The sequence below is a fragment of the Simochromis diagramma genome, unplaced genomic scaffold, assembly GCF_900408965.1.
Source record: "Simochromis diagramma unplaced genomic scaffold, fSimDia1.1 OVJJ01000293.1, whole genome shotgun sequence".
NCBI lineage: Eukaryota > Metazoa > Chordata > Actinopteri > Cichliformes > Cichlidae > Simochromis > Simochromis diagramma.
Window position 1 is genome coordinate 2,660,099 of NW_024386801.1, and position 22,371 is coordinate 2,682,469.

Consider the following 22,371-nt stretch of genomic DNA (forward strand, 5'->3'; position numbering starts at 1 on the left):
GGGATCTCCAGAGCAGTGGACATCCGCGCCCTGACGGACACTCCTGCTGCCAAACCTGAAGGCTTTTTGTCCTTATTAGGGACAAACTACTTATACGTAACTTGAAATAGACGTCACATTATATTAGTTTTGCATTCAATATTTTCTTTCTAAATCAAAATAAAATGACATTTTTAGTTTTTTTTTTTATTATTTACAGACATTGAGCGCTCTACAGGGTAGACTAAATGTGTGGCCGCACACCTGTGCACAGCTCTAGCTGAAATACAGCGAGAAACCCCATAATTCCTGCGTAACGACCACGCATCAATATATTCTTAGCTAATATCGATCTGTGCCCTATACATCTCAAATACACTAGTTTGGTAGACATCCAGAAGTTTCTCCTCAGTTTTACGGCATGTTTCGTGTTTATTAGCTTATGTGAAAAGTAAGTTTCCCCACATATAATTTTTTTTTTATCAACTTAAAAAAGCGTCTGCATTACATTTCACTGGAGATCATCGCATCCACTGACATTTAGCTGGTCCACAGCGCCATCTGCAGGCACAATGAAAGCACAACCTCACATTTCTGTTCAGGACAATGCTCCATTTTATTTTACTGCACTGTCTTTAAAAAAAAAAGAAAAAGAAATCCCCACACACATGCAGCACAGAACTGAAATAAATATAAAACAGCTGATTTTTTTTTTTTTTTTACCACAAAGCAAAACATTTCATCCCAACCACATCCATTTGCAAGCAGCTCACAAAGAGAAAAGATTTCAAAAGGATATCAGGGTGTTAAAAATGGTGCAAACACATTACAATCTCTTCTACATATATTATTTAGTGTTTCCTAAAAATCACAATAAGAATTACTTAAAAACACATAAAACATACTTAAAGTAAATTAAGGGTTGTTTTTTTAAAATGCAAAGGCAGTTCATAATCCTCTATCTCTAAATGCCTGTACATTCCAGTTGTAAACATTTAGATGATGAATATACTTAAATATCACGAGGCCCCTTTCTGACTAGTAATGGCAGTTTTACAACTTTACTACACACATAAATTATTTTTTAATAACCTGCGCCAGAATATTGAAAAGAACATCACCACTTTCACTATGTCAGTAGTACATCACATTTCTCCACAAACCATAAATTAAATAAAATCAGTTTTAACTGTCAACCACCCCGCTGATATTTAGAAGCACCACAGTCAGCCGTTTTTGAAGAAGGTCTCTTCGATGACCTCGGTGAACCTTTCCTTCATCTGCTGACGAAAGCTGGAATACCACTCCAGCAGCCTCCTCCTCCTGTCCACCCTCTGCTCCTGTGTCATCCCTCTCTCCCTCTGCAAGATGGCTGGGAGCTCCTTCCAGTCGCTGATGAAGATGAAGGGCGCCCCTGCAGCTTTTAGGAGTCGTAGCGGGGAGCTGGGCCCTGCTGCACAGCTCCCAGGTGTCATCACATCTTCCACCACGGGCACGGAGCCATAAGAGCAGGCCTCGTAGATGCGGTAAGACTCTGTGTTGATCCCAACTGGGCAGAGAGTGAGCTCGCTTTGGGCCAGAGCTGTCTGATAGCGTCTCAGACTGTCTGCTGTCTCCTGAGGGAGCCACCTGTGGCAGGTAAGAAGGGGAGATATTTCAGTCAACAGTTTAAGCTACCCCTATAAACACAGAAATATACTATAATATTGTTCCATGTAATTTACATTTAGAACTCAAAGCTTTCTCACCTCAGCTCCATTTATTATTAAACAAGTCAGAAAAGTAAACTTAAATGAAGTGTTTCTTGGTACAAAATTGCCACAAACTAAGATAATCAAGCCCTAATTATATAGGCATAGATAATTATGACACGTGCTCAAAGGCTTAATTTTATTATTTACTTTCTTTATTTAAAAATGTATCTGAAAGCCTTAGCTGTTCACAGTAAAACCAGGGAACAAGTGTTTGTGTTGATGTGGCAGCGTTCAATGATTTAGCACATCAGTTTTTCTTGATATTAAAAGATTTAAACCAGCAATGGGATTTTCTTAGACGAATGGCTTAGATGAATTATCTGTAGGGGTACACACTGAATAAATCAATCATAACATAAATATTGCTAACATTAAAAATTAACAAATTCTTTATCAGCCCTTAAATTAGCATTTATCTTGCCAGTTGTTTGATCTTCGCTACTGCGTAGATTACTGATGAACCGCACTGCACTGAAATGGACTTAAATGGCGGTGAAGACTTATTGCAGTTATTCTCCTTGACATTCCTTAGCATAATCCTCTTTCTTATTCATTTTTCTTTTTCTTTAAGGAGATTTTGGTCAGATTCAGTTGATTTGCCCTACATTTTGCCCACATGTGGATTAAAAGCTTAGGCCTCTGTGATGTCTAATTTTAACCAAAGTCGTTTGGTTCCCTAAAACTTAAATAAGTTTTGGATTTCACTATGCAAGACTAATAATTTGAAACCGCTTGACCATGAAGCTTACTGTAGACATTAATAGTTTCACAAAGATACACTAGGACGGCCTTAGTGGCAAGATGTTCTTTATACTATTCTAAATATCTCAACTTTTTGTCCTCTTGTTATAGCTGTGTTATAGCACAGTCAGCCAAAGTAAAAATAATCCAGCCAATAAAAAAGTAAAAGATTTTATTCTTTCAGATAAGGCAATGAAACAGGTAATAAATAGTGACTTACTTTTCCCTCCCAGTGGTGATGCAATCCTTTTCCAGGCCAGACTGTGTCAGAATATGCATGAGTGTTTCTCTGGAAGAATTTTTGTAAACAGTTCCTAAGAAATTGCAGAGGTATGGCCGGTTGGAGGTAATTAACTGGGCATTAGGCCTGATCATTGGAAACTGTCTGTATCTGTACAGAGACAAAATCGTGGCATTATATTAGACAGCGTTACTAATTCAAAGAGGAAACATGACACATACACACAAATTAGACAATAAGCGAGGACATACGTAGCAACACCAAGAGGCCACTGAAAGACATCCTTGTCATTGACCCAGGGGCTATCATACACTACAAACAGGAGGTCCACAAAGCCACCATTTCTCTTCAGATGTGGGTTGATCCAGTTGTTGTTGCAGTGCTCATTGCCCAGCAGAACCACAGCAACGTGAGACACTGTATTGGACTGAACCAGAGTTTGGACGTGCTCCAGCCACCGTGTGGAGTAAGTGACTTTTTGCTTTTCGCGGCCATTGAGAACCAAAACCAGACTATTCATGTCCAGAGGCACATGACCCTGCACCACAGCAGGACCTGTGTAGAAACTAGAGACAGAGTGATTTACTAGGATGGGGTCACGTTTTTTTCAGTAAATATGTAATTAAGGCTCAAGTGCAAACTATATGTTTGTGCTTTTAAACTTTCTATCTCTGATCTGTTACCTGAAATCAATCTTCCCTGACTGCAGCTCCCCCTCTCTCCATTGTGCTACCTTGTCAGTGGGGTTGAGGGGGCCCTCTAAAACATGTTCCCAAAGGTAAAGCCCTGTAAAGAAAATAGATAGACGAATGACGGTTATTCTGTAGGCCTCCAGGTATGAGATAAAATATATGTAAAACCATAATATCTTGCCACAGAGCAAATTATTTCCATTTATAGATGACATTAAAACCTCCTTTGAGGATGTGACACATTAGATCATGACCTACCTATTGCAGCTTTCCCCCATATCTGGACCTTGTATCTTTTGGGTTTGTTCTTGTCAATTTTACCCAGGTACTGTTTGAAGGCCTCTCTCTTTTTGTTCAAAGCAGAGTTGTACTCCACCTGTTCATCCTCCCACGGATTCCACTCATCAGCAACGTATGGAGCACCGCCATCCCTTACACCACCTACAAACCCAACACACCGTTATCTATTCAATTTTCTTTCCACGCGAAATTAAATAAATATAATTTTTAATTATCGGCTCCTGTTTTTAGGCGGCCCTCCTGCTCCGTGAAATTACCCGATTGTGCTCCCGTCTCTTTCTTCACCACCCTGTGAACGCGGGATAGTACTTTGGTGCTGAAGAAAACATTATACGCAGCATAGAGTGAAAACGCTACATATGCAAAAATAAGGAGAAGGAACAGCTTTCTTTTTGGTATTTTCATTGTTCTCCCCTTTTTTTGTCAGGTTACCATGGTGTATGTAGCTCCGTTTCTGTTGCAAGGACCCTTGTTTACATCACAAGGACCCTTGGATTTAGCTGACGGAGAAAAATGCCTGTACTAAAACATTTGTGTTTAGTTTGTAGGCTTTAGGGTCAAATTATCGTAACGTGTTAAAACCGACATTAAGTTTAAGAAGTCAGACAATATTTAATAACGATTTTTTTTTGTAGAGGAGGAAAAGAAAGACAGTTAGGTTAATGCGGAACTTTAAAAAGAGTTGGGAGACAGTTTCCGGTACAGAAGATTAGAGTGCTACACACAAGTTACGTACCGGAGATTGTACACGCAAGGTCGTGTCCCCAACTGTGGGGTTGAGAAATCTTATCTTGGGCGAAAATGATGTCCATAACTGCTCGTCCCGGGGTTTTTCCCCCGTTTCTCCAGACAACAAAGCATGCACTAAAAACTTTGATGTCTCCGGGAGCCAAAGAAGTGGCCGTTGTTGCTGGTAAGGCCCAGTGACGAACGTTATTAATGTTAGCCGGGGTTGCTAATGAGCAGCATGATGTGAGGATAAAAAAACGCAGTACCGGCGTCTTAATTATTCTATAACATCTTAATGCTGTAAAATGTGAAACCTATTTTCGGAGGCTTCTTGAAAACTAATCGTAAACAACTTGCGATGGCTAGCAGGACGTTGGAAGGGTAATGGGCAATCTTTGACCTGACTGACAAATAGGACCCGAATAACAGCGTAGTGGAATAAGGAAAGATGACAATAGAAGGATCTAAAGAAATATAGTAATATATATTTAAACAATTCCATTTGCATGGAGGTGGTTACATAAAAGACATTTTTTAAGCCTCATACTTGCACAGTTTCCAATTTGATAAATATGAACAATGGTGCCTCGGTTTTGTAGCAAAATGTGTTTATTTTCGTTGTTTTGTCAAAATATGAAGATGTCAGCCTAGATTTCTATTATTTATTCTAGATAGACCGAACAACCTGATGTTGTATAATTATCAGATTATCATATAATTCTAAATAAATGTTTCAAGCAGCTGTAGAGCCACAGTAAATGATTTTTTTTTCCCTGTTTGGCCTTTCACCATGTCAGATTTTCACTAGAATGTTATCATAGCTTCAAGAATTTACAATTGTTTAGAATATTATGTGCATTATGAACATGAGGCTTACATTTTTAGTGTCACCACTTTTTTTTTATACCTGTGTATCAGTTGACCTAATTTGAAATTCCTTTTTCATTTCACTTCCATTTTATATGTATTGCATGCATTCATATTGAAAGGAGCAGACCCTACAATATTAAAGGGAAAACCCCAACAATGAGACATGAGACAACAATCAGTATGTAAAGCATTTAGGCAAAAAAAACAAAAAAAACAACTCAATGTAACATTAAGAAAATGGAAGAACCAGGCTCAGTGAGCAACAACTACCCACTACAAAAAAGGAGAACACAAGGAGACGGCATAAAACACAGACTGTAAGACTGAAGTGATGAAGAAGTGCTCAGTGCAACATTGCCAGTCCACCAGCATGCTGAGTCTTTGACGGCAAAACTAAGGGATGGTTTCACTTTTAGGGATCTTTAAGAACAACCATATAAAGAATTACAGTAGGTAGGTTAGTCTCAAAGTACCAAATGGCTGCAAAATTAGGACGTGTGGAATTTACAGCATGAGCTCAAAAAGTAGAAATTGAAAGATTTATTTTTGCCAAACCAAAGTCATTCAGTTTTTAGGGTCATTTGAATGCACCAGAAGTTATTGTCATTACAGTCAAATATGAATTAAGCCTCAAATTAAACAACACTTTTCTGAGTTGTTGAGTTTTTGACAGAAAATTATTATTTTGTGAGATGTTGTATAGTTTACTATCTGTTTATTTATCTCCGGCCTGTGTCTTTTCGACTTATTTGTCGCTTCAGCTCCTGGAGGAGTCCGCCTTGCACACACAGACATCAAGATTCCAGACTTTTCAGACTACCGTCGGCCTGAGGTTATGGACCCCAACAAGTCCTCCCAAGAGAGCAGTGAGGCAAGAAGGGCATTCTCTTACTTGTTCACTGGCGCTACCACTGTGGTGGGAGTTTATGCAGCCAAGACAGTGGTCACCCAGTTCATCTCCTCCATGAGCGCATCTGCTGATGTCCTGGCCTTATCCAAGATAGAGGTCAAGCTGAGCGATATCCCAGAAGGCAAAAACATGACCTTCAAGTGGAGAGGAAAACCCTTGTTTGTCCGTCACCGTACGGAGAAGGAAATCGCCACAGAGCAGGCAGTGAATCTTGCAGAGCTGCGTGATCCCGAGCATGACAAGGATAGAGTGACCAACCCCAAGTGGGTCATCGTTCTTGGTGTGTGCACCCATCTGGGTTGTGTGCCCATCGCTAATGCCGGAGAGTACGGAGGCTACTACTGTCCCTGCCATGGCTCTCACTATGATGCTTCAGGAAGAATCAGGAAGGGACCCGCTCCGCTTAACCTAGAGGTTCCCTACTATGAATTCCCAGATGATGAAACAGTGGTGGTGGGATAAATACAGGAGCTTTGCCTCGGTTCCTCTCTGTAATATGTATTTTCTGATGGCTCCCTGAGAGAATTGGGATTGTGTATTTACTAATAAAGAATATTATATCCAACTCTATTATTGAAATCATGAAATTTTTTTTTCAATTTTAACTGGGTTATTTTTTCAGTTCATTATGTTGATATCATAAATCAATTACACATTAATACTGAATCTTAAAAAGAACTTAATCTACTTACACAAACAATTTTTCACCACTTTATTATTGGGCCAGTGACACAACAGTAGAAAAGCAAAGACAAATAGACCAGAAGAAAGTTTTTATCAGAAATGACTAAAGCAGGAATGAAACCATGTAAAATACAGAACCAAAACACCCACAACAGGTGTATAAAACTATATTTAAAAATACATATGCTTAAAAAATAACTTGATTCATTAGTGTGAATTTTATCCTGTACATACATTTAATTATCTGACAGCCAACTCTCTTATTAACGATGTCTGGAGACACTTTCTTAAAGGCGATTCTTCATTCACGCTGATAAAGGGTTAATGGAGAAGGTATATGTCTATAAAACAGAGCAGAATCACAATAAAATGGACGTTAAATGAACATCTTTTTTGAACCACTACTCCACATGCTATATGCACATATTCACACATTCTATAGTCTATGTGTCTTATGCCTTTGGGCACTTTCACGTGAATAATAAGCACGCACACACTCACACAAATGCTCATGGATGCACTAAGAGCAGCTTAGGGTTCAGTATCTTGCCCAAAGATCCCTCAACATACAGACTGGATGAGTCAGGATAAAATCACAGACCTTCAGATGACTAGAATCCTATGCCAACCCCAGCACGCTAGCTTAAGTGTGTTAGTACTAAGTTTAATAAAAGACAGATCTACAATGTTAATGCCCAGATGGATTCAATGCCAAGGAATAAAGACTGCTATGCCAAATGCCAAGTCCACACTGGTTTTATTTTTTATTCAAAGTGTACAATATGCTGTATACAGTTGCTGGCAAATCTGCTAAAATGTAAAAAGGCTGGTAATTGATGTAATTATATCAAATCTTTATATTACACAGCAGAATTTTGGCTTAGTTCACAATCCTTCTTATGTAAATAAGATAGTAGACTGGACAACATCACAACTCCATCAAACCTAAAATTCACCATGACTTAAAGCCAGACTTGATGATCAGTGCAGTTAAAGACAGAATAAATGATACAATAAATAAGTAATAATTGCACTTATCAAAATAAATTACCCAGCCATACAGCTGTTTTCATCAACATATGTACCATTTATATCATACAGAATTTAATTAGGAGTCTTTTAAGTGTCAAAAAGTAGTTCACACTCATCAGAGAACATCCTCCTCTGCATTTAGGCTTCTGTGTCACAATATTGAAAGCGACTAATCAACATAGTGCACCTCTGCCTGGAGCTCCTTGGTGATGTATCCAAGAAGCGCAGCCGTAAGCTGCTGCTTCAGAGTTGCATTGCCCATGACTAGAGCAATCAGCTGAGCCAAATCAGTCCACTCAATGTCTCCCAGGATTTCCATGAGATCCTCATAAAGCTTCTGCTTTTCCTGAGGGCTGAGCTCCATTATGATCTGTGGAAGTGGTTTGAATTGACCACTGGTCAGCCAGCAGCCCAGAAGGCCTCCAGCAGCCCCTCCTACAGAAGATCAAAATTTCAAACTTTTGAGTTAAAGCAATAATGCTGATCACTCCAAAATAAACAGCTTAATTCCAATACATCAGCATTTATGATGAATCTATATGATTAGAAATGGTTCCTAAAGATAGAGGAACTGTTGCATTGTTCCACTCACCTACAGCTATGCCAAGAGGACCTCCAACCAATCCTCCAGCAAAGGCCAGCGCCCCAGCTGCTGCTGCTCCTTTCCCAGAACCTTTTACTGTGGTCTTAACTTGCTGATTGGCGGACAACTCACAACACAGCTTCATAACATCATCGATTCGTGGAGACATCCTGTGGATTAGATTTGCGATTCATAAAACAATTGCACAATTTAGACATTTTTGTTCAACATTTCAGCAACACAGGCCCATAAAAGTTGAAAGGATTTGAAATTGTGTTTTTATTTAGAAGTGTTCCCTCATAATTTATTAAATACTTTCAGTTTCACAAGATTGGGTACAGCAGCAGCATTGCCAACATTTCAGCAGGTTATAATTGAAAAATTAATTCAAAATTAAATAAATGAACAAAATACCAACACAGCTTAGCTCATCTTAAATTCCACACATTACTTGCTAAACTTTAACAATAAAACATTTAACATTTTAAATAGCTAAAATAAGAAACTTCAGACGTAATTAAATCAGTTCTCAATGAAAAAATAACATTAAGCTTAAAAATAAAACAGAACAAAGTTAAAGGTAAATATGAGACAATGAGTAGAAGTGATATAAATAGGTTAAAAAAAAATCAATGACCGGTATCTCGAAAAGCTAGGTCACAAAGGTCTTTGTTTTTAAAATGCTTTGCCTTTATGTACACTCCAGATAGGTATGCTGACGTAAACGGTCGTACTTTTACCGAGCATGCGCCCTCAGATTGACTCGTGAACGCATCATTTTTATTTCACTGTTAATAAGAGTCTGACACTTTTACTAAAATCAAAAAAAAATTACTGTCAGTTATTGTACGCGCTGATTTGTATAATTATATACAGAGTGATTTTAATTACAGTTAAATTCAGACTCTCGTCACAATAAATGGTTAAATAAACCATAATTACACATTGAAGTTTAGGAAAAATAAAGTCATTAACAACTCAAACGGACTATTTGGGCTGTTGATAATTAATACATTTTGGTGAGTGTTCTTGTGTTATGAGACTTCTGGCTTAATGCAAGTTAAACTGATAGTATTATCTATCCATACAGCCGCAATTTAATCACCGTGAGCCCTTATCTCACTTCAACTGATGCTGAATTTGGCGACCTTTACTAAAAACAGTTTTTGAAAAAAAAACAAAAACAATTAACATTATGAATATTCTTCCCGCATGCTTTCGTATTGTTAAGGCGATCAAGCAATCAAAAGCTTCATAACAGACTGCGCAGCTCTGTCATTTCTGCAAAACTCTGTCAATTCAAATTAAAGCCATAGCTGCTTCACCATCCACAGTAAACGCTTGGCACATACCTTGCTGTCTATTCAAATCCTTATCGACATTTACTGGTCCTGTTTTTACTATGTCATTCTCATTATTTGTTGAGCTCGGCCGGGCTCCGCATGCGCCTCATGATATATGAAGCTTGCTGTATGACTCTTGCCGCAATGCCTGATGGGAATGCGCTGGGAAGTTGCATTCAAGTCCAAAAACTACAAACGTGTAAACCACATTTAGCCGAATTAAAATAGAGTGTTGAGCCTAAATTCCAATACAAGTTTCAGCAATGTATAATATTTTTAGACTAGCCTAAATTAGTATTGTTATATTTTTCTTACAAATTGTACATTTTAACAGCGTGTGAGTTTATAAATATAGCATATATGGCATCAAGCCATTATAACGTATTCTTAACTTAAATACGTTAAAATATCATTGGACAGTTGAAAATAGTCTTTGATTTTCAGGCCAAATAATCTGTGTTCACTGTGCTTTAAAGGATAAACTCTGAATTATTAGCCGTTCTTTTTTATAGCTTGTGTACACATTGTTTATAACTGGTGTTTCTCATATTTCCAACAGGAATTAAAAGCAACAAAAACAGACTATTTAATTCCTGCCACACAGGAAGGCTGGGAGCTTGGGGATAAATCATATTGTTGTTATCATATTAAACCAAACTCATTCAACTGCCGTGTTTGATTCGGTCGTTACTTCTAATACTTTTATAGGCTTTTATGTGATGTGTGTTTAAATATTATATGTAAATTTTCGTGCAGCATCGGGAAGGTGAAGATGGGGAGGTTTGCACCTGCTGCCAGTTAAATAGTGCCTGAATGTGCAAATCTGTTGTGCTTGTCACTGTTTTTATATGCAGGTGGAACAACATCACCTCGCTTTAGATTGTTTACATCTGTGCAGACGTTCATATTTACCCAGAGTACACTGGGAGGAAGAACTGCATCAAGCTCGCTTCATTTGAAACCAAAACGGAAAATGCAATGTTTGACATTTAAAATAAAAGCATTAAATGAGAAAGGAAAGAGATGCATTAAATGCTAAAACTTTTGAAGTACTCGTGGAGTCATGGTAAAAATAAAATACACACTTTTTTAAATGTAATCATTTGTAGTCACAGGATGTGTGCGCCTCGCAATTATTAAGACTACCGAACTCAAGGTGTTGCAGTGGCCCAGTCGACCTCCATATCTTAACCTTCCATACGCAAGCTGAATTACTTGTGTGAATCCAACACGGACTGATTTTTTAGCCTTACGAAAAACTTGCTGATGTGAAACTAGAGGATGGGCTTGAGAGTAGAAAGAAGCCACCACAAGGTGTGCACTTTGTTGTGACTGTAATTTTTACCAGATTTATTCCTATTCACTTCCGTCCACCAAAAGTATAATTGTTTTAGTTTTTTTTTTCTTTAATTTTACGTTTTGTATTTGTTGTTGTTGTTGTTGTTGTTAATGCTAAACCAAGTATACAACCGAAGTCTTTTATTTTGAAAGTTCAGACCGGGACCACCCTGGAATAACGGTTGAGTTCTTGGAGTTGGACGGAGGTGCATGGCGCAGCGAGAGTGACAAGGAGTATTGGCTAATCTTCGGATATTCAGACTGTGGATATTTTTGGAAATCATGCAGAAATTCTGAAATGAGAGTGTGAGATGATATCACTTCCGAAAGTGTGGATAACTATCACTGACCCATTGATGAATACGAGCAGAACGGGTCTCAGGAATAGCTGCTGCTGCATTCATAAACACTTCTTTAGAACTCACAACAGCCCTTGAGCTTTGTTTTGGGGTCACGAAACACCAGAAATTTATTTTGTGCAAGTGGGTTGGCAATGGCTGAAAAGGGTCAAGTGGATATAGAACACCTCGGCGGAGTTATCAGGCTCCGAGAGGAGCACGAAAAGGTAATATCACCAGTTGTCGCCAAACATTTTGCTGGCTAGTATGCAACGTTAGCCAAGCCACCGTCAGCCACTGGCCACATGGTGCACCGGGGAAGGTCTTGGAGCCACTTGCTGGGACTTGCTGAAGTACCTTTTACTGCAGATACACACATCTGTGCCATTATTGTTTCACAGGTTACACAAAGAGCGTTTGTTGTTTTGACTTTCAGTTTTCGAGAAGCTTCCTCCTTCTGCGCTCACATGTTCAAGTTTAAATGTTGCAGGAGGGCGTGCTCAGCTAGGTTCGTTTCTTGGCATTAAAAAAAAAAGAATTTTATACCAGTGCTGTTTGCTTCTTTACTTTGGGAAGTAAATTTCACCTAGATACAAAACCACTGTGTTTTTATTTCTTTTTTTTTTTTTTGCTTCATTTTTAAATTATTAATTTTGTGTTTGTCTCGTCCTACTTCCTCGGAGTTGCTGACCTACTTCCCTGTGTGTGATGATTGTCAAACTATTATTACATATAAATTCGTGCCTCTGGGCAGTTGTGTCTGCAGCCGGGGTAAAGTAAAAGCCTCGGTGAAATGAATGTTTTATCACAGATGATTTAAATGTTTAAATTTTCCACCTGGAGACTGTGTAAGTTGCGTAGATTTATCAGCTTGATTCTTACTAAAATTATTTGTCCTGAAACAGGTGGTGAAAGACTGTGAAAGTCGGATTCAACACTGGTAAGCATGAAAGCACCAATGAACTTGAGCACAAAGTTGGTTGTTTTTAAAATATGCTTGCATTAACTGAGTACACTGTGCAGGTTCTTCATGTTCTAATATTCCTTCAGTGTAGTTTTGAAGTTTACTATATCAGGTTTAGACCTCCCCATTTTTTTTTTTTTTGCCCTATTTTGCACAAACACGCTGTTATAACCAAAAATTGATTCTTTTAGGGTCATCAATACTTTCTAAATTGACAGAAAACGTCAGTTGCTTATCAAGTTTGTGCACACCCACACAGTGATATTCTTTTATTTCCTAATGAAGTGTTTGACCTTTGCTCAGGTTCCAGCAGGCCCCATTTCACAGCACAGATTTTTGACTTTTTATTGTAGGTGTTACTGTTAGTGTTGTCAACAGCCCTGGAGTATTTAACAATAAACAGTGCCTGTGATGCAAAACAGCAGGTTAGTGACATGGAAACACCTTAACAGAATTGGGTTAATAAAAAGAATGATTGACGTATTATCAGAGAAGTAACATGTCAGGGAGGGTGGCTCCATCTCATTTCTCTTACTTAATACTCATCAATCCTTGCTTGCTATGACCTGTGGGTCTACAAGGACAGACTTCACTCTGATGTGAAATCAACAAGTTTAGATTTATTTGTTTAGCACAAATTGTGTTGCAACAGTAGGGCTGCACGATTTTGCATAAAATGAGAATCACGATTTTTTGGCTTAGAATTGAGATCACGATTTTCTTTTCCAGTATAAATATTTATTGCACTTATTAAGTGCACATCAACTTCGTAACAGTTGAGACTGAACATTAAAAACAATAAATAAACATAAAAACAACAAATGTCTCACGTTTTGTTGTTGCCGCAAAATGTTGTACTGCTTGAAATTCCGTCTCCACCGCTGCTAGACACTGCGTGTATAGAGCAGGTAGTGCAACAATAGAAAAATAGTTGCGGGACGGCACTGTGTAGCGTCTGTCTAGGGTGTTGATTATTTTCCTAAATCCCTCGTTTTGCACAGTGTTGATGGGAGCCATATCTTTGTCAGGTGATAAGTAATAGCCTCTAATTTCTTTGTGCCTGCGGGAGTTCGACGGGTATAGGGAAGCGCTGTGTAAGGTTCCCGTTATTGGTGTTTGGGTGGTTGACCGGGACGGATTTTCTCCTGTCACTTTCTCGTCATCCCTGACGTGCTAATTTTAGCATCACACTGCACAGCTTCTGTATCACGTGGTATAAGGCTCCGCCCTTGTCATTTGTTGAGCAGGAAGAGTGAGCGCTTGTTTTCATGCAGAGTACGTCCCGGATCAAAATGCGGTACAATCGTCGTCGTCTTTTTTTTTTTTTTTTTTTTTTCTTTTAATCGTTGTCATTTGGAAATGAGATCGCACATAAGTATGAATCGAGATCACGATTTTCTAACGATTAATCGTGCAGCCCTATGCAACAGCACAGCTGATTAAAAATAAAACTAGCTTATTTTATTGAATGTGCACATGCAAGTAGTTTACAAAAGGGAAACATGCAGAGATGCTGTATATGGACAAAAATACTGGGCCACTTACACATTACACTACGGGAGCTGCTCAGCCATAGAAACCTGTGCCATGAAGCTCCGAACGCACAGCTTTTGTGCTGATCTTAATGCCAGAGGAGGTCTGTAGCTGCTGAGTCGACAGAGTGATGACGACTTTTGGCTACTATGCGCTTCATTACTCAGTGTCCTCGCTCTGAAACTTTACATGGTCTGCCACTTTGGTTCCCGAATGCTTTTACTCTAGTAGGAAAGACATTTATTGACAGTACCACGCTTGAATTCAGTGAAGTCTTTGGAAAGACCAGTTCTTTCACAAATGTTTGTAAATGCATGTTTAGGTGATGGATTGTAAGTACTTGAATTCAAAGATTTAAAGGTGTGTCCCAGTATTTAAGTGTATATAGTACATTTCACATTGCCATTTGTCGTATCTGAGGAAGTTACTACTTTGTTTCAGTGGCAGTAGTCTGTTTTTGTGCCTTGTTATACTACAGGCATTTTAAGCAGACATAGATTAGCAGAGCTGCTAACAAAAAAAAGATGCTGAAAGTATTGCTGCATTTAAGAGAATTGACATGTGGTGTATGCACAGAGAGACATTAAGAGATAGTAGAGCTCTTAACAGACAGATAAAAACACCTGTGTGAGTGGACCATGACTGTGTAGGGGCTTCACTGCAGGGTAGATTTGCTACAGTAAGTGCATTTCCATTGATTCTAAGTAGGGGGTGTTAGCATCAGTGTTTTAAGTATTATTGATTAAAATAAGAAAAGTGCATGTAGGTTTTGTGTTATTACATTTATTTTGCATTATGTGTAAAATGAAAGAGAGTACTTATCAGTAAAAGGGCAATAAAACATTTTCTTTATAACAGATGTGTAAACATTGTCCTGTAAGTCTCGACAGACTCACACAGGTGATTTCATTTCCACTGACTAGAGCTTTTAAGACTATATGGGTGTGCATAGAGTGTGATAAATATCTACCTCATGCTCCTATTAGCATTCACGGACCTGACGTGAGATAAATCCCCTTTTTGTTATTATTGATACATTAATCCAGTCCAGTTACACGCTATTCAGTGTAGTTTCTCTCACGTTTCTTTTACACAAGGGTCTGATTTGGCAGAATATTTGCCTATTCCCAAATTAAAAACACAAAAAGTAAGTAAATTCAAAAGAAGAAGCAGAAAAATATCTTAAAATATGCTGAGGCCACTGTATTGCACTGTGAATCTAAAGCTCCCCTCTCATAGTCTTTATTTATTTTTAAATTCACCACTGCTGAAAATACTCTTTCTATCCTTCCAACACAGTGAGTGAAGTGTGTGTGAGTGATCTAAAATAATAGACAGTGTACGAGAGAGGTGAAGAATAGAGTACAGACAGGGTGGAGTGGATAGAGATGAGTGCCAGGGGTGATTTGACAAATGGATAGAAGAACGAGGGAAAGGGAAGGCTTACAAGATGGTAGTGAGACCTGCTATGATGTATGGTTTAGAGGTGTTGCTACTGATAAAAAGACAGGGGGTAGAGCTGGAGGTGACAGAGTTGAAGATGCTCAGATTTCTGTTGGGAGTGACCAATAGGGATAGAGATTAGGATGTTGGCAGGACAGCTTAGGAGACAAAGCTAGAGGTGTAAGGTTGAGATGGTTGGCTTTTTTAATCATAGCTACAATCTGTACACTACCATGGTGGTTTTTAAGTCAAGCGGTCAGTTGTTTTTATTTAATTGCTTAAGATTTGCAACCATTTTTATACACACTCCCCCATTTTCAGAGGCTTAAAACTATTTGCACAAACAAACATACTTGTAAATATAAGGATCTTTTTAAATACTTGAATTAAAAAATCCTTTCCAGTCAATGTCTGTCGAAGTGCTGCTCGGTTTTCATGCAGCCACCTTCATTTGCTGCTGCTTGTTTGTTTTTTGGGGGTCCCTCCACCCTCAGTTTTGTGTTCAGTTTTTGAAAAGCAGGATCTGCTGGGATGAGATCAGGTGACCGACTTGGTCACTGAAGAATATCCCATCTCTTTACTTTGATAAACTCTTGGGTTGCTTTTGCAGTTTGCTTTGGATCATTATCTGTTTGCAGTGTGAAGCACCTTCAGATCAGCATTTGGTTGAGTCTGAACAGAGAGTATAGCTCTGTACACTTCACAGTATGTACTTCTGTCAGTAGTGACATCATCAGTAAACACTCCTGGCCCAGTTTCACTGGCAGCCATATGTGCCCGTGCTATAACATTGTCTTCACCACGTTTGAGAGACGATGTCGTGTTCTTCAGCTCACGGGCTGTTTCTCTCCTCCTCCATACCTTTTGCTTTCTATCATTGTGGTAAAAGTTAATCGTGGTTTCATCAGTTCAGTTTTTTTTTTTTTCAAGAACTTGCAGGGGCTTTCACATGTTTTCTCTAACGTGTAATCTGACCTTTCTGCAGGCCAGATTACATACGGTAGGTTCATTTTGTTTGTTTCCCAAGAAGTAGATTCTGTTTTAAATCATTCATTCAAGTGACTTCTTTAGTCTCAGCTGACTGCAGGTTTCCCCACCCTTATAAACAGTACCTTTGAACAATGACTGAAACTAGCACCACTGACGAACAATAGGCTTTGAGGCCAGCTTCTTGATCATTGTTTGTTTGTTTTTTAACCATAACAATGGCCTTCATTCATCAACATCTCCTCCAGTAAACAGCTGCTAAATCCAAATTAAAAGCTTATAATCGACTAAAGATCTTTTATCTGTATTACTTGTCATGACATAAGGGAACAGGCTTCACCTGACAGTCAGTCTGCTTGTCAGTTAATCCAACTGCTTGGAAACCAACAACTTATGGATGTAACTGCATACAAAGTTCATAGATGTAAAATCCATAAATCCTACTGAAAATGCATTACAAAAGCTACAAAAAAGTACTGTTGCCTCCATTGCTGTAGCTGTTTACTAATTGGATTTTAAAGTGCTCATTAAAAAGTTTGGTTTCAAACGTTTGATTGCAAGAGGAGAGTGTAAAGGAGAAAATACTCTTCCAACAGATGACTGGAGGGATTTATTACCCAGTATGAGGGGGCTGTTGGCAGCACTGTGCTTTCAAATGGGAATATAACACTTGCTGTAAAAGGCATTGGAAGCTGAGCCTGATTCAGTAGTTTATGTTGAGGATGCTGTCATAAAGCTTTGGTAGCTGTGGTCCATTTACAAAGTGGTCAAGTGATTTTTGCTGAGGGGATTTTTTGTTTCTGTTGTCTTTGTTGTATAAATATGATAAGAAATTTTAATTAGCTGGTCCTTTTTCTTCTTTCTTTCTTTCTTTTTTGGTCAGTTTCTCTTCCTATAATTCCTAAGGTTTTATAATGCCCAGCAAAAAATAAGTAATAAGAATAAGTAAATGGAAAAAAAACAGTGACATCTTGAGGCTACTTTAGCTGCTATGCCACATTTGCCCTCCCCAAATGGGAAAACAGGCGCTCCCCCTTTACTCCATTGTTTGCTTCCCATTGTTTAAATTTTGACTTATCCCAAATATGACAAACACACCAAATTAGACAGGATGGCTTCAGAGAGCTGTGGTTTCATTGGAGAAACCTTTTGTTTGCAGGAAGAAGGTGTCGGGTGACTATGAAGCCCTGAATGACCGCCTCAAAACTCTGCCAGATCAACTGTCATATGACATCATGGTGAGTGATGACCTTGTTTAAAATACAGAGGAAAGGAGAGAATTCTAAAATACACAAAAGTTCACTCCTATATACGTTTTACTCCTTTATTTGCGTTTGCTCTACCTGTTTGATTTGACCTGTTTCCCTTTTTTTGTTTTCTTGCGCTCTGTTTTTCCACACGTGCAGGTACCATTTGGCCCTTTGGCCTTTATGCCCGGAAAGCTGGTACACACCAACGAGGTCACAGTGTTGCTGGGTGATAACTGGTTCGCCAAGTGCTCTGCCAAGCAAGCTCAAAAAGTTGTTGATCACAGGATGAAATGTGAGTATTTTCCTTAAACTATGTTTTTTCACTTCTCACTGAATACTTACCGCGTGACATTAACATAATCTGCTAGTGCTGCTTTTCATCCAGCAGAGGGCGCAAGTGCATCATATCAACATAGCTCGTCTGAGCAGATCCTTGAAGGAAAAACTTTAAACCGTGTAACGATTCACCACAGCAGTCATACGTATGCAAAGATGCTACAGCTGTTGGACGTTTGTCATAGCGGGTTGCCGACACATTCGACGCGCCTTTATTTCAATGTGCAGTGTTTGCAGGGCTCATGGACTGCGCAGCTTTTGCGTTCATTCAGGTCACCGCTGTCGCTGCTTAGGCTGTGAACCGTGGGATAACAGCTCCTACCTGTTCCTATTTTCCGTGGTCAAATCGGGCCCTGTTACTGCAGCGGCTTTGTTCGATCTCACATCAGTTGTGTGCAGCTTTGCTTCCCTGTGTGTGTTAACCCCGCTGCTCATTTCTAGCTCTGAAAATCTCATATCAAGTCAAATGGGCCCAAGTAACGATCTCTGATGTGAACATTATTAGAATGTTTAGTGAAGCAGAAATGTGCTGCCACAGCCCCATCCGCAGCGCCACCCCCAACCCCCCCGCTCTCGTCCTCCCCCATCTCCTGACCCTGCCCACCCTGCTATTACAGAGCTAAGTGCTGTAATACAAACATAGCTAGCTGAAATGTGTCAGACAGCGGCTGAGTTGTCAGGCCTTCTGTGTTTGACCTTTCCTCACTTCCAGTTGATGCACTGACTGGAGGGGCTCCCGATTGCCATGGAAACAAGGGCCCTCTGCTGCTATTAGTGAAAGGGCTTAATTGTTGTGAAGATTTAATGATCCGGAGTAGTATTCAGGGCAGAAGATATTATCAACTGTTTGTGTCATCATTTTTCATTTTTTTTCTCTTCACAACTTGTTTAGGATTTTAACTCTTTACAAGCTGGTTGTCTTTTTCCTTTTTTTCTTTTTGAAGCGTTTCATTGAAATCTGCCTGCTGTCTCTGTGTCTTTTTCCGGCACATGTGGCTCTGTCAGTTTGCCCTCCTAAGTGCACAGTTTAATGAAAATGCATCTGCTGTCTACAGATGTGAAGAATGAACTAGATGGCCTGTCCAAGACGATAAAAAACTTTGAAGCCAGAGTTGGGTTTGCGAAGAATTTGGAAACCATCTCTGCTGTATGTTGCATTACCAACAAGTTGTCTCACACATAAGTTATTGTGCAAGTCATAAATGGGGGCAAAAACATTAACTGTAGTGTTCTTGTTCTTTTAGAGTAAAGGCGACTATGTTGACATCAGAGAGGAGGTTGGAAACAATGACTCTGTTGTCACCAAAGGTATCTTTGTCAGCCTTTCTTCTGACCTCATTTCACTTGTGCATCATGGCCGCAGAGAAAGCAGTGTAGCTTTTCACCTATTGCTTAATTCTACACCAGAATTAAATTCATATGTAGGCGTGAATAGTTTAAAGGTTTCTTTTTCTGTACGCTTTAACAGGAAAGCAAAGAATGGCTCACAAGCCAAACTCTAAGCCCAAGCAGGATGTGTTTTTTGATTTTAAAGAAGAGGATGAGGAGAATGAGGAGGAAAGCAGAGATAGTGGAAGCAGGAAATGCATTATGACTGAGGAGGAGCTATGGGCTAGATTGGATGAACTCGAGAAGCTGGAGGAGCTACAAGATGAGCAGGACAAGTATGTGAAGATACTTTTCTGTTTTTGTATGAGGATCAATAATCCTGCTCTTTCTCTGTTCTTTTTCAAAGTTAGATGTTTTGGTTTTTTCCCCTTCAGATTATCTGATAATGGAGACATGAATGGTGAGGACACATCATCCTCTTCCTCAGAAGAGGAGAAAGATGCAGATGCTGCGACTCCAGTAAATGGGCTGAGTTTGAAGCCAGGTTGGAGCGCGCTGCCTTCCAGCACAGCACCACTCAGACAGGACAGGAAAGAGGAAGAAGACTTTGAGGAGGAAGAGGAAGCCAACTGTTTGCCTACTATCTACTTTTCTCACACAGTCGAACCCAAGAAGGTTAGAGCAATGAATAAGTTAGAACATCTGTGAGTCTTCTGTGAGTTTTCTCTTCATCTTTCCATGTGTCTGCCTTTTGCATCAGGTGAGAATAAATACAGGCAAAAACACCACACTGAAGTTTAGCGAAAGGAAAGAGCAGAAGGAACACTCGAAGAGGAAAAAGAAAAATGGCCACAGCAATGGACATGCTCATCACGAACTTCACAAAATCACAACACCGGCAGACCTTTACAGGTAAAAATATTGCAGTTAGACTTAACGAACAAATGAATTTTGCATGTCTAAAACTGAAATTTGGCCATAAACAGATTCTGGTTTGAAGTATGGAAAAAAAAATTGGCCACATTGTATTTTCAGTCCCATTACCACACGTGTATAAAATCAAGCAATACAAACCAGTGAAGAAATGGGTCACTCTAAAGCGCTCACTGATGAGTGCTGTAATAGGTTTGGGGAAATTTCTTCCCTCTCTTCCTGATCAGCTGCTAGTGGCATTACTGCAAAGTAGAAGCACTGAGGAGCTACACCAACTCGGTCACTGTTATCTCAATAACTGAATGCTGGCATTGAGAGCATATTCATAGTTGGCAACGCTGACTCAGTAACGATGGAGTTATAAACCTGCTTTTGCATTAACATCAGCAAAAATAACGTGTCCCAGGAACTTTTGAGCAGCTTCTGTGGATGTAACATTTTGGTGGCCCAGTACTTTTTTCCATATACTTCATGTTTAGCTGCTTTGACTGGTGAAACTGGACTCTTACTTTGTTTTTGTTTGTTTTAATCAGGTTGTTTGTAGATGTGAAAAATGGGGAACCCATACCTAGGAAGTCCATACTGAAGTCACGCAGTCGAGAGAACAGCGTGTGCAGCGACACAAGTGAGAGCAGCGCTGCAGACTTTGAAGAGCGCAGAATTATGGGACGCAGCTTCAGTCACGACGAAGCAACGCACAGCGACACCAGCGATGGCATCACAGAAGAGGACAGTCCCACAGCAGTGTTGCTGCAACCTCCCAGCAGATTTGAGGTGAAAGAGAGCTGAATGCTTCAAAGTATTCAGCTCAGAGTAAATGTAACATTTAGAAAAGTTTCAGCATTGAGTTTGTTGTTTTTACACATTTCGATTAAATGTATGGTCTGCATGATTCAAAGTTACTGCACTTGTGTTATTTCTTTTTAAGTAGCGTCCCAGCTTTAAGTTGGTTTAGTATTTGTTACCTGAACGCGTTTCTTTGTATAGTTCTTAATCTCATTTTGGTGTGAAAGATTCTGCAATATATCCGAGCACAAATATATGAAAGTGTGACGCAACATCAGTTTCCTTACTGTTGTTTCTTTTTTTATTTCTCTTTCTCAGGCTTTTTCAGGTACAGTTATAGAAAAGGATCCAATGCCCTCAGCTGTCCCTCATCTGACCATCTCTCCACCAGCTCTGCCAACAATACTGGAGAGGAAACAGGAGGAGGTGGCGCCTGATGTTGCCCCACCCCAGCAAGCCCCGAAGAGGGTGTCAAAGTTCAAAGCTGCCCGATTGCAGCAGAAGTGACTGTTAAGAGGCAAATATTCAGCTTTTACATGAACATCTTTTGTGAAGCCTTTGTTTCTCTCTGGTAACTGAACAAAAAACAAACCACATGCTCATTTCTTTGCACGCCTTTCATCCACTGATTTCTGTTTCTGTCTGTGAAGTAGAACACTTAACAAATCAGCCTTTGCATAACACTGCTTTTTTACGGTTTATTGTAGCCTCTTTTGCTTATCTGCTTTAAAAGACATTCTTCTTTTAGTCTTGCTTAAGACATTTGCAGTCTGTCATACGTTTACCTGTCTACTCTTCTGTTGATCTGTGATATCGCCAGGTTAACTCCGACTGTAGGCTTTGCCACATAAGATGAGTTGCCTTTTTTGTTTGTTTGTTTTCCCCAGTATTGATTATTAAACAGAATCAGGTCTCGTTAGCTCTCATTTTACCTTCTCTTGACCTGTCCTATTGAATGTATGTATTCCTTTGTGACAAGCTTTATGTAAAACAGAAAAAATATTGATGGAAAGTAAAAGAAAAATAAATGATTTTGACTACAAGTCTTGATTTCTCTTTGTTCCATAAGAGAAAATAATTCTTACTCTCCTACACAAGGAGATGGATCTATATTTCATTTATGGTCTGCTGACAGGGCTTTATTGTGTTTCTCAATATCTTATACCAAAACGTTTTTCTCCAGTTGTTGTTGCACACAGCACAGTAATAATGGGTAATAATATTTTAGTTTTTTTAATTTTTTGCCTGATGCCTAGTGTAAATTGTTTCAGTCTTT

General features: G+C 39.2%; 4 protein-coding genes across 6 annotated transcripts; 2 read left to right on the plus strand and 2 right to left on the minus strand.

Moving 5' to 3' along the window:
• Window positions 1-699: 699 nt before the first annotated feature.
• On the minus strand, window positions 700-4,278 carry rxylt1 (ribitol xylosyltransferase 1). The gene is made up of 6 exons (XM_040025105.1): window positions 3,965-4,278; window positions 3,666-3,848; window positions 3,399-3,501; window positions 2,967-3,281; window positions 2,695-2,865; window positions 700-1,608 (listed from the first exon to the last, which is right to left on the minus strand). The coding sequence occupies exons 1-6, from the start codon at window positions 4,110-4,112 to the stop codon at window positions 1,206-1,208; spliced, it is 1,323 nt and encodes a 440-aa protein (XP_039881039.1). The 5' UTR covers window positions 4,113-4,278; the 3' UTR covers window positions 700-1,205.
• A 138-nt stretch (window positions 4,279-4,416) lies between these two features.
• LOC120729487 (cytochrome b-c1 complex subunit Rieske, mitochondrial-like) lies at window positions 4,417-6,786 on the plus strand. The gene is made up of 2 exons (XM_040025110.1): window positions 4,417-4,620; window positions 6,068-6,786. The coding sequence occupies exons 1-2, from the start codon at window positions 4,509-4,511 to the stop codon at window positions 6,676-6,678; spliced, it is 723 nt and encodes a 240-aa protein (XP_039881044.1). The 5' UTR covers window positions 4,417-4,508; the 3' UTR covers window positions 6,679-6,786.
• An 854-nt stretch (window positions 6,787-7,640) lies between these two features.
• zgc:112052 (protein C19orf12 homolog) lies at window positions 7,641-9,991 on the minus strand. The gene is made up of 3 exons (XM_040025111.1): window positions 9,868-9,991; window positions 8,525-8,685; window positions 7,641-8,367 (listed from the first exon to the last, which is right to left on the minus strand). Exons 2-3 carry the CDS (start codon window positions 8,682-8,684, stop codon window positions 8,102-8,104), a joined length of 426 nt encoding a protein of 141 aa, XP_039881045.1. The 5' UTR covers window position 8,685; window positions 9,868-9,991; the 3' UTR covers window positions 7,641-8,101.
• Window positions 9,992-11,374: 1,383 nt separating this feature from the next.
• On the plus strand, window positions 11,375-22,138 carry uri1 (URI1 prefoldin like chaperone). 3 transcript variants are annotated; one of them, XM_040025113.1, is made up of 11 exons: window positions 11,375-11,887; window positions 12,440-12,474; window positions 17,621-17,699; window positions 17,868-18,003; window positions 19,103-19,194; window positions 19,292-19,355; window positions 19,516-19,711; window positions 19,811-20,051; window positions 20,137-20,288; window positions 20,843-21,083; window positions 21,414-22,138. In XM_040025113.1, the coding sequence occupies exons 1-11, from the start codon at window positions 11,840-11,842 to the stop codon at window positions 21,600-21,602; spliced, it is 1,473 nt and encodes a 490-aa protein (XP_039881047.1). In that variant the 5' UTR covers window positions 11,375-11,839; the 3' UTR covers window positions 21,603-22,138. The 3 variants fall into 3 exon arrangements, with proteins under 3 accessions (XP_039881047.1, XP_039881046.1, XP_039881048.1); XM_040025112.1 differs by having other exon boundaries at window positions 11,375-11,761; XM_040025114.1 differs by having other exon boundaries at window positions 11,377-12,042.
• Window positions 22,139-22,371: the final 233 nt, after the last annotated feature.